This window comes from Rattus rattus, chromosome 4, assembly GCF_011064425.1.
Source record: "Rattus rattus isolate New Zealand chromosome 4, Rrattus_CSIRO_v1, whole genome shotgun sequence".
In the NCBI taxonomy this organism is placed as follows: Eukaryota; Metazoa; Chordata; class Mammalia; order Rodentia; family Muridae; genus Rattus; species Rattus rattus.
In genome coordinates, this window is record NC_046157.1 from 43,121,414 (window position 1) to 43,133,924 (window position 12,511).

At 38.5% G+C, this 12,511-nt stretch overlaps 1 protein-coding gene across 1 annotated transcript; it reads left to right on the forward strand.

The window, feature by feature from the left end:
• Nucleotides 1-1,398: 1,398 nt before the first annotated feature.
• Nucleotides 1,399-2,334, forward strand: LOC116897951 (olfactory receptor 187-like). Its single transcript, XM_032899350.1, has one exon. It carries the CDS (start codon nucleotides 1,405-1,407, stop codon nucleotides 2,332-2,334), a length of 930 nt encoding a protein of 309 aa, XP_032755241.1. The 5' UTR covers nucleotides 1,399-1,404.
• Nucleotides 2,335-12,511: the final 10,177 nt, after the last annotated feature.

Sequence of the window (12,511 nt, forward strand, 5' to 3'; positions counted from 1 at the left end):
TTCCTCACCACAGTGTCCTCTCCTTATAATCTCACTCACTTGTCCTTAGCTGAAAAGCTCTCTTCAGCCTCGACAAATTTGTGATTGACAAATGCCAATTGTCCTCTATATTTCTTAGACTATTTTTAGCATTCCTGTACCCCATTTCCTTCTTATTTTCCCATATTTCTCCTATTTTCCAATATTGGCTCTATCATGTGCAGAAAACTTTTCACCAAAGCCTTGTAAAATCCTTATGTGTTCTCATGCAAGGATCCATAGTCAATTGTAATGCACCATTTTACTCCTATTACCTTTTCTTTCTTAGGGATTAAAACATTAACTATCCATTTATGTTCTTCCCAGGGTTTATTTATATATTTTCACTGGAATAACAGGCTCTTTATTACAACAAGAACTATTGGTTCTAATATAAAATTTCTGGTGACGAGTGGAGTGACTTATTGAACAAGACAGAAAAGACCAGATCATAGGTTATTCTCAAATCTCGGTAGATCAACTCTTCTGTTGATGACAAAAGTGGCAGACTAATACATGTAATTTCTCAAGCTCAAGTTTAAGAGACTCATTACAAAGTTCACAAAGAGTTCATTGTTTCCTTTTTCATTGAACATCTAGTTAGCATCCCATACACCACTGCTTAGTAGTAGGTCTGTATTGTGAATATTTTGTGATTTACCATTCTTCTAATTTCCCAGAGTGTCCTATCACATATCTGTTTGACTTTCCACAGTTTAAAGTCATTTGGGGATGTTGTTTAAAGGTAGACTCTTAAGCTCTTTTTATACTAATGCATCAATTTCTATGTTTTATTTACTCACAAATGTTCCCAGAAATCCTGATATATGCTCTGCTTAAGAGTCTCTGAATAAATTAAGGGCTTTCTAATACTATTGCTTCCAGTTTCCCCTCCAAGAAACCTGTTTTGTTTCACTACTGTGCAATTACTTTAGAACTTATCTTGAAGCATTTTGCCAGTGAGAATTTATTCTTAATATTCACCAGCACTATAATTCTAATTGGTAGAGACCATCCATTTCTGTCTACTTTAAAATGCAGGTGCATAAAACATCATTTCTCTGGGCTCATAATATACAACTTAGATATAAAAATTTCTACCCAGGCAAACGAGACTTCTACACATTTTACAAATGTTGGAAGACATTTTGTTTCCCATGAATCTGCTGATATAGTCACATTTAGAATTTGGATCTCAAACTTACATCATTTACCAATCTCAAGGATACTTTCCATCATTATCATAACATTAGATAATATAAAAGGGCAATTGTATAATTATTTTGCTGCCTTTAAATTACACAATTGAGAAATTGCTCTTCCACACACAGAGTAAATGATGTGTGACTTTTACTGCCTTTCATTTCAGAGACATCCAGTAAGGACATGGGAATAGAGAATACAACACTGCTGACAGAATTTGTTCTCACAGGACTCAGTCATCTGCCCCAGTGGAAAATCCCGCTGTTCCTGCTGTTCTTGGTCATCTATCTCATCACCGTTGTGGGCAACCTTGGTCTGATCACTCTCATCTGGAATGACCCTCACCTTCACATCCCCATGTACTTATTTCTTGGGAGTTTAGCTTTTGTGGATACCTGGTTATCCTCCACAGTGACACCAAAGATGCTACTAGACTTTTTCACCAAGAGTAAACTGATCTCTTTCTCTGAATGCATGATACAGTTTTTTTCATTTGGAATCAGTGCAACCACAGAATGTTTTCTCTTGGCAGCCATGGCCTATGACCGTTATGTGGCCATATGCAAACCTTTACTCTACCCAGTCATCATGACAAATAGGCTCTGTGTACGTCTTCTAACAATGTCCTTTATAGGTGGATTTATTCACGTTTTGATTCATGAAGGCTTTTTATTCAGAATAACATTCTGTGATTCTAATGTAATACATCACTTTTATTGTGATATTATGCCACTGTTAAAGATCTCCTGTAGTGACCCCTCTCTTAATTACCTGATGCTTTTTATTTTGTCTGGCTCCATTCAGGTTTTCAGTATTTTGACTATTCTTATCTCCTATACACTTGTTCTATTTTCCATCCTAAAGCAGAAATCTATCAAAGGCATAAAAAAAGCTTTTTCTACCTGCGGAGCTTATCTCCTCTCTGTATCTTTATACTATGGCTCCCTTCTCTTCATGTATGTGTGTCCTGCATCTCCACAAGTAGATGATCAAGATATGATGGACTCTGTATTTTACACTGTTATAATTCCTGTACTGAACCCAATTATTTACAGTTTGAGAAATAAGCAAGTAAAAAATTCACTGGAAAAATTGCTAAAGAGAAATACTTAGGTCTCATATCATTATTAGGTATAATTGTATTAAAATACCACAAAAAACATGTGGCTGCATGTAGCTAAACTTTGTTTACTTGCTAAAAATATTTGTATTGCACTTGCCCTAGAATATTTTTGTCGCTGTCTTGTGTGCATATGAATGTATGGAGTATATATGTATAGTGTATGTATACTTATTTACATAGTTACATTTGGCCATGCACACATATGAGAAGGCTAAATGAGTTCCCTTGTCATCCTGCTCTATCACCTTATTTTCTTGAACAAGATCTTTCTACAGAGTTAGGTTCATATTATCCTAACCCCAGCAATCCTCCTTTCTATATCCCCCACACCAATAATGCTGTATGTGGGGCCATGATCTTATCAAGTGAAACTTGAAGTCTTTTTCTACTGGCATTTGTATGATGTGCTGCGGGGTATGTAAACACATTTATTCATACTCATCTTGTGCTTTAAATGCACTTTCCTTCTGAACATATTCCACTTCTCAAGAGCTAGCATTTAAATGAACTCTTGTGTATATATATATATCCATTTCTTTAAAATACTTAAAATAAATTTCAAATTATGCTGTAGTGTTTTGAAAATGCTTGCGACATGGGAAGTACTACTATTAGGAGATGGGGTCTTGTTGGAGGAAGTGTGTCACTGTGTAGGAAGTCTTTGAGAGGTCCTAATGCTCAAGCTCTGCCTCAGGACGAAGAGTCAGTCTCCTTCTGGCTGCCTTCAGACCAAGATATAGAACTTTCAACTTCTCTAGCAGCACATCTACCTGCATAATGTCATGCTTCTCACCATGATAAAAATGGACTGACACTGTAAGCCAGCCCCAACTAAACGTTTGCCTTTATGAAAGATGCCTTAGTCATGGTGTCTCTTCACAGCAACAAAACTCTAAGAGAGAAGTTTATACCAAGGACTAGGGTATTGCTATGATAGACCTGATCATGTTTTTGTTGAAGGAATGTGAATTGGGGACTTTGAATTTGGAAATCCATGGAATGATTGAAGTGGGATTTAATAGATCATCCTAGTAGGAATACAGAAGACACTGGTACTGAGGGTGATTTGAATTTTGGAGATCATTCTTATGATTTTTTTTGGTGAAAAATTTTGCTTCTTTTTGCTCTTGGCTGAAGAGGTTTCCTAAGACTAGGGTGAAGAGATTTAAATTAGTTAAATTGACAGAGGATGTCTCAAAAACCCTTACAAAGACTGTGACCTCTTGTTTATTCTCATGAATAACATTTTGATCAAGCATAGCAAACTTAGAACAGAGAAATACAAAATGTATGGTTCAAGTAGTAAAAGGACATTGAGAGGTGCAACGAAGCTAAATCCCTCATTCAAGAATATTAAATGGAATTAAGGGAATGGTGACCCAAGGGCAAGACCCAGCTAAGTTTATTGTTTATGTGCTTGCAGTTGAACAAGGAATAGTTATATCAGCTTAGAAATCATTACCTTGTTAATATTTTCATTTGAACTTTAAATCAGAAATGAACTACAATCCAGGAATGTGGGGCACACTTGTGATTCAGAATTTGAGGTTGGAAGACACAGACTTTTGATCCAGATCTTGATGCATACTTGACATGAAAAATTTAAGTCTAGGCATAGTGGTACATACATTTAATCCCATGAAACAGAAACAAGCAGAAATCTCAGTTCACGGATAGCCTATGATAGTGCAAATTTCAAGCAGAAGAAAAGTTTCAGTCCAGTTGTGGTGGTACATGTCTTTAATCCCAGAATTAAGGAGAAAGGCACATAGGTCTCTGACTTGAAGTTCAGTCTACAGAGAAGTTCCAGGACTTCCAAGCTTAGGTAGTGAAGAAGTTGGGAAACAAAATGCTAATAATAATGTAATAGGACAAAGAGACCATGTTCCAATCCCAGGCAGCAGCAGAACTTGGCAGCTTTGGCCCTGTGGTTCTAGATTTAAAGTTAGTGATACAAGGGGTTACACAGACAATTGATTCTAGATAGCTTCAGCTAAGAATTTGTGGTGATTGGGAAGAAAGTATCATCAGTAAAATCTTCTGGGCAGTGTTTTCTGAGAGCACAAAGAAGCTGTGTTTCAGAGATAGCCAAAATTGTACCTTATGCTGCAACTGGACTTGATAATATATAAGAATCACCCAGGTGGTACTGGTTTTGAGGCATAATGGGGTCAGAGAGATCATCTGAAGCTTGGCACTGTGAGATGCCAGGAAAGGCCATTAGTGAAGAAACAGCCTTAGTTATGTTGATGGCCCAGGACTGAGGGTGCATACAAAGAAGTTGAGGAGGCCTGATATCATGAAGAGAGCTATGAAAGAGTACTGGTGAAGCGTAGTTGCAGTAGAAGATGATACTGTAATGGAGATGCCAGTTCGATGGGATGACCACCAAGAACACAGAACTGCAGATGCAGAGGAATAGAGTCAACCCCTGCCTAGAGTGCTACAGAGAGCAGAGCAGGATATGAGCCAGACCCTTAGGAGGACCCCAGAAGATCTTGTGTGGATCTCAGACATTGGAACAAGAAGGTGTAAATTTTATGTTGCCATAGAAACCCCAAGATTTTAGAGATGCCAGAGCATGTGCCTGCCAAGAAAAGCTGCTAACAAGGAATGGAAATAGCCTAAGAGGAAGAAGTCTGTTTCAGTCAACAAAGACGAAAGGAGTTGGTGGTCTGAAGAATGCTTTGACATCAGACATTGAAGATACAGGGTTTGGAGTTTGCCGGTCTGGGTTTTGGTCTTGCTTTGGTCCAATATTTCTTCACTATGAAGTTTTGGGATGGTAGTGTATGTCTTGTGATGTTGGATGCATGTCATCTGCTTCTTTTTATTTTGATTTTACAGGGGATTATATTTAAGTGATTGGAAGAATCTCAGAAGAAACTTTGAACTTGGACTGTTTTTCTATTGGTTATTTTATATATTTACATTTCCAATTTCATTGCCCTTCCACATGGTGTCCTCTCCTCAAACTTCCCATTCCCCTCTCCCTTTGCCTCTGTGAGGCTGTTGTTCTATCCACCCTTCCATTCCTTCCTCACTGCTCTAGCATCTGCCTACACTGGGGCATCAAACCTTTCCAGGATCAAGGGCCTCTCCTCACATTGATGCCTGATCAGGCAATCCTCTGCTACATATGTAGCTGGAGCCATAGATCCCTCCATGCATACTCTGGTTGTGGTTTAGTCCCTGAGAGCTCCAGGAGATCCAGTTAATTGATATTTTTTCCCTGTGGGTTGCAATCCCTTTCAGTTCCTTAATTCCTTCCCCTAACTCAGCCATTGGTGTCTCTTGCTCTGTTCAATAGTTGGCTGTGAGTGTGTGCATCTGTAGTAGTCAGATGCTGTCAGGGCATCTCAGGGAACAGCTATACCAGGCTCCTGTCAGCAAGCACTTCTTGGAATCAGCAATAATATTGGAGTTTGGTATCTGTAAATGGAATGGATTCTTAAGTAAGGGGAGGGGTCTCTGGATGGCCTTTTTTTCAGTCTCTGCTCCATTATTTTGTCACTGTGTTTCCTTTAGACAAGAACAATTCTTGGTTAAAATTTTGAGATAGATTGGTAACACCATCCCTCAACTGGGACCATGCCTATCTACTGTAGGTGGTCTCTACAGGTTCTATATCCCCTTTGTTGGATATTTTGGCTAGTCATCCCCTTTGGGTCTTGGGAACCTTTTGCTTCCCTATCATCTGAGACTTTCTAGTGGCTACCCCCAGTTGCCCACCCCACACTGCTACATATCTCTATTCATCTTCCTGAACCACTGTACTTCTATCCTGTCTCTTTCCATACCTGATCCTGCACCCCATTTCCCCTTCCCTTCCTCTCTCCCTTCCAGGTCTCTCCTTCCTTCTACCTACCATGATTATTTTAGCCCCCTCTCCCCTCCAAACTAGGACTAAAGTATCCACACTTTGATCTTCCTTCTTCTTAAACCTAACATAGTCTGTGGATTGTATTATGGGTATTCTGAGCTTTTGGGCTAGTATCCACTTATCAGTGAGTACATTCCATGTGTGTTCTTTTGTGTCTAGGCTATCTCACTCCGGATGATATTTTCTAGTTCACAGGCAAATGCATGAACTTGGACTTTTAACTTCGTTGAGAATGTTATAGACTATGAGTCCTTTGAAGTTGGACTAAATGTATTTGCATTATTCTATGGTTAGTTATAGCTCTCATAGACTCACGTGTTTGAACATGCCCATGGCAGTCAGAAACAGTGGTTTGAACATGCTTGGTTCATGGGATGTTGTACTATTAGGATGTGTGGCCATGTTAGAGAAAGTGTGTCACTATAGGTGGGACTTTCAGGGTTCCTAGTGCTCATGCTCTGCCCAGCAAGGAAGAGTCAGTCTCCTGGCTGCCTTCAGATCAAGACGTAGACATCTCAGCTCCTTCTTTAACACCATCTCTGCCTACATGCTGCCATGCCTCTTGCCATGATGATAATGGACTGAACCTTTGAAACTGTTAGCTGGCTCCAATTAAATGGTTGTCAGTATTAGAGATGCCTTGATCATAGCATCTTCACACAGCTATAAAACCCTAACTAAGACACATCAAAAGAGTTTTAACAAAATGTTCTAGTATAATAAAATAAAAATAGCAGAAATCAAATTAAAACAATTTAATAGGTTCATATGTTTCTCATTATGAGACTATATATATAATAGCTGTTGTAGTAGTGTAATACCTATGAAAGAGACATGAATGATATAATTGACAGCATAGAAACACAGCATATTTATACTTTAGGATGAGGAAGTGTTATGTTTCTGTAAACAAATACAAACTTAGAAAATATTGCTAAAAATTGAAAAAGTCTTTAATTAAATTTTATTGAGAAATTATGACTGGCAATTCTTATAGCAATTCAACGTGCAATTCCCCAAATTTACCTTTATGCTATTTCTACCTTCTTTATTTACCTCATTTCCCCTCCTTTTTTATTTTTTTTCTAATTTCTTTTTTTTAATTTCAGGATCAATCTTTTTTTTCTCTGTCTTTATTAACTTGGGTATTTCTTTTTTACATTTCGATTGTTATTCCCTTTCCCAGTTTCTGGTTCAACATCCCCCTAGCCCCTCCCCTTCCTCTTCTATATGTGCTTTCCCTCCCCATCCTCCCCACATTACCGCCCTCCCCCCAACAATCACGTTCACTGGGGGTTCAGTCTTGGCAGGACCAAGGGCTTCCCCTTCTACTCGTGCTCTTACTAGGATATTCATTGCTACCTATGAGGTCAGAGTCCAGGGTCAGTCCATGTATAGTCTTTAGGTAGTGGCTTAGTCCCTGGAAGCTCTGGTTGGTTGGCATTGTTGTACATATGGGGTCTCAAGCCCCTTCAAGCTTTTTCAGTCCTTTCTCTGATTCCTTCAACGGGGGTCCCATTCTCAGTTCAGTGGTTTGCTACTAGCATTCGCCTATGTATTTGCTGTATGCTGGGTGTGTCTCTCAGGAGAGATCTACATCCGGTTCCTGTCAGCCTGCAGTTCTTTGCTTCATCCATCTTATCTAGTTTGGTGGCTGTGTATGTATGGGCCACATGTGGGGCAGGCTCTGAATGGGTGTTCCTTCTGCCTCTGTTCTACACTTTGCCTCCCTATTCCCTCCCAAGGGTATTCTTGTTCCCCTTTTCAAGAAGGAGTGAAGCAATCTCATTTTGGTCATCCTTGAGTTTCATGTATTCTGTGCATCTAGGGTAATTCGAGCATCTGGGCTAATAGCCACTTATCGATGAGTGCATACCCTGTGTGTTTTTCTGTGATTGGGTTACCTCTTCTTATTTTTATTAATCATTCCATTTGTTTATATCTCAAATGATATCCCATTTCCCAGTTACCCCTCCACAAGTCCCCCCTCCAACATCCCACAACTTACTTCTCTTCCTTCTTTGCCTCTATGAGGGTGTTTCCCCACCCAACACCCCAGTCCTGCCCACCTGCTCCAGCATACCAGTACTCTAGGACATCAAACTTCCACAGTACTAAGGGCCTCCCCTCCCACTGATGTCAGACAAGGTCATCCTCTGCTACATATGTAGCTGGAGCCATGGATCTCTCCCTTGGTTTGTGGTCTGGTTCCTGGGAGCACTGAGTGGTCTGGGTAGCTGATGTTGTTCTTTCTATAGGGTGTAATCCTCCTTAGCTCCTTCAGTTCTTCTGCCACATCCCCCACCAAGGTCCCTGAACTCAGTCTGATGGCTGATTCCAAGTATGCACATTTGTATTGGTTAGTGGCTGGCTGAACCTCCCAAGGAGCAGTCACACCAGTTTCCTGTCAGCAAGTGCCTCTTGGCAATGGCAACAGTGTAGGGTTTGGCGTTTGCAGACAGGATGGATCCCCAAGTGGAGCAGTCACCAGATGGCCCTTCCTTCAATCTCATCTCCATTTTTTTGTCCCTCCTAAAGGAGTCTTTCATTTTTTGATCAGATTTTAAAGCTCACTTTTGTTCCTTTCCCTGCCTGTTCCAAAATGCCACCAGGCACTATAAACATATCTTGCCACTATTTGATCTTAGATAAAATGTATGTAAAACATGTATTCCTCAACTAAACATTTTATACCCAATCCATGAAAAGACTTAACAAAAAAGCAAATTGTAGACAGACCACTCTTATGAATATACATGCAAAAATCTTCCCACAAATCCAGCCCTATGAAGGTAAACTCCAACATGAGGAGAGAAATTACACCCTAGAAAAAGCAAGAAAGTAATCTCCTTACAACAAAACCAAAAGGAGACACACAAACATAATTCCACCACTAACAATAAAAATAACAGGATACAATAATCACTAGTACTTAATCTTTCTTAACATCTTTTTCCCTGATAAAAAGACAAAGAGTAACAGACTGGATACATAAAAAGGACCCAGCATTTTGCTGCATGTAGGAAACATGCTGATGTCTATTGAAACTATTTCTCAAATTTTCAGAAGTTTCTATCCTCTCCTTGTATATTAAAGTAAAATTTTCATAACCTCTGTCTCTCTCTCTATCTCTGTGTGTGTGTGTGTGTGTGTGTGTGTGTGTGTGTGTTTCACCTTTCTCTATGGAAATACTTTGTATTTGGGGCCGGTGTCATCTTGATAAAATGGCAAACCACTGAGATCACCATTGCTCTCACACATGTGGCTCTCTCCACATAAACATTCACAGAACTCTGATGAGAAAGACCAGGATCCTTAAGTCCATAAAACCACCCCTTTCTCCACTCCGAAATACAGCAAAATCTATATCTTGTTTTTAACTTGGGGAGCTTGTTGAGTTTCAAGTAAAAGTTACAAAATTTCTTTAAGAATATGTAAACCAAGGGTTGAATAGTTGCAGGTTTTTCACTCTTATATGTCCTGTTGATGAAAGAATAAAAGTTCTCTTCACATTTATAAAACTATCATCAAAAGAAAGGGAATGAGGCTGAAACAGCTTGTAAGCTCAAGTATAATTGCAAAGTTGCAAACTTGTTGACACTGTTTCCTAAAACACAGTTCTTGAAGCAGCTGAAAGAGTCAGATGCAGATACTTACGCCCAACCAAAGGAAAGAAGCCGGGGACTCCTGTGGTCGAATTAGGGAAAGACTGGAAGAAACTAAGGAGGAGGGCAACCCTGTAGGAGGACCAGCAGTCTCAACTATACTGGACGCCCCAAGATCTCAGATACTGAGTCACCAACCAGGCATCATATACCAGCTTACAGGAGGCCCCCAACACATATACAACAGAGGACTTCCTGGTCTGGCCTCACTGAGAGAAGATGTACCTAACCCTCAAGAGATTTGAGGCCCCAGGGAGTGGGGAAGCCTTCTGGGGTGGAGTCCGGTAGGGACATCTTGGAGACAGGAAAGGAGGAATGGGATGAGGAACTGTCGAAGAGCAGACTGGGATGGAGATAATGACTAGACTGTAAAAAAAGAAATTAAAGATAATTTTTTAAAACATAATACACTAAAAAATGAGCTCATGAAAATGTAAAGTCAACTCACTTAGTATTTTAAATATTGCATCATATGAAAGCCAAATGTTTTTATGTGTTAATTCCAAATTCTTTCAATCAATATGAATTCAACTTACTTATGTTACAGTGTGGAAGGCCATTTCATTCCTTTCTTTTGCTCACAATCCCATTGTGTAGCTGTAGCACATTTTGCTCTCTCTCTCTTCAGTTGAGAGATACTTGAGTTGTTAGGAGAGTTTGCAAATGATGTTGGGATATTCTTATAAAAATTTTGATTAGATAAATATTTTAATTCTATGGATTTATTATAAATTTATTGTAAATTGTAGAATTATTTTTACTAATTGTGGTTTTGATTTATAGTTTCCAGAACAAAGAAATCCAATTGACATTTTATATAACTTTTATATCATGAAACATTTCTAACTCCATTCACTATTAAGTAATTAGTACTAAGACACAAGTTGTTATATCAGGACTTTTATGCTAAAATAATCACATTATCCATATATTTTTACTTATTTCTTTCCAAGAAAAATGGCATTTGTTTCTCTTTTGACTTTTATTTGTTTACTTATGAAACCACTGGGGTTTTATTTGTTAGTTGTTTTTTTCCTTCACTTTATTATTCACCGCTATAATCCCAGTAAAATATGCTCTCTTGCCCTATAATTTTAGAAGAGTTCGCAAATAATTAATATAATATCTTTAAATGTTTGGTAGAATTCACCATTTTCAACATCAAAATCTCAATTTCAATATTGACCAATGGCAATTATCTCTCTATTGGGGGGGGGTCTCTGGGGTGTGCCCTAACCAATGACTCAGGAGGAAGTACTGTACACCTTGCACTGATCTTTTCATATATGTGCACTACACGTAAACAAACACACACACACACACACACACACACACACAGACACACAGACACATGCACACACAGACACACGCACACACAGACACACACACACAGACACACACACAGACACACACACACGCACACATAAATATGTGTGTGTTTATAAAATAGGTTACCGCATGGCTTTTTCAAACATCTTTTACATTAGTTATCTCTCTCCTCATGTTGTTCTCTCCTCTACCCTCCTCCATGACCTTCCCTATCCAAATATCTCTCCATTATTTCCCATTCCCCTTAATACAGCTTGTGTTCAACTTTCCTGCCTTCCTTAATATCTTTCTTTCCCTCACCCCAGTGGCTCCTTAGGTTTATGTTAAACTTGGGGGGGGCCTGTTGAAATTATTCTTTAATGCACAAAAACTGAGTATACACACACACACACACAAACATACACACACACACACACACACACATTTCTTGAGATTTTTCAATAAAACACTATAATATTTACAGGGAGTAGATAAAGAAACATCTTTATTTTCAATTGTTGTGTAGAATTTCCTTCTAATGAAGGAGTGCACTTGACTTACAAAAAGAGTAGTTGCACCATCTATAGCTACATTCAAAATGATAGCTATACAGTCTTGCCTATGAATTCTCAGGCATGATTTTCTGAGTCCTTGGGGACATAATCATTTTAAATGTGTGTATATATATAGATATAGATATAGATATATAGATTATGTTGATGAATAAATGGCGAACTTTACCTTTGCTACGTTCACATGCCAATTTTATACCAGATTGAGTTTTCCTAAATTTTGCATGTGAAGCTTCTACATATATTTATAGAAATATCCATGCAATTATACAGTTAATATGTACAGCTGTTTTTGTTGCATGTTTTTAAACTTAAAATTATTAAGTATTGGGTTATATGCAATGATGTTATTGACAAAAGCATCATGTAGAGCTGTTATAAGGGCTATTGACAATATTGGTGTTCAAAACTTTAAGCCAATCTAATCCTATTTATCTATTGAACTACAAATGTTTTAGCATTTTAATGACATGTGTTGATTTGCATGGATGTAAATGTATACATATGTGCATAAAGAGGAGCATGTACTTGCCACTGTGTACACATAGAGGTCAGAAGACAACTCTTGGGAGCTGGTTATGGCCTCAACCATACCGTCCTGAGGATCAAGCTCAGGTTATGAATGCCTACACCCACTGAGTCATCACCAACCATTAGTATTTTAAGGCTCATTTATGTAACTACTATATATAAGTTTAAGATTCTTTTTATTTAAAACACTTTTTAAATTTAAATATAT

Bases quoted from the DNA above. Each gene is read 5' to 3' on its own strand.
- LOC116897951 (XM_032899350.1), top strand. From the start codon at position 1,405: ATGGGAATAGAGAATACAACACTGCTGACAGAATTTGTTCTCACAGGA.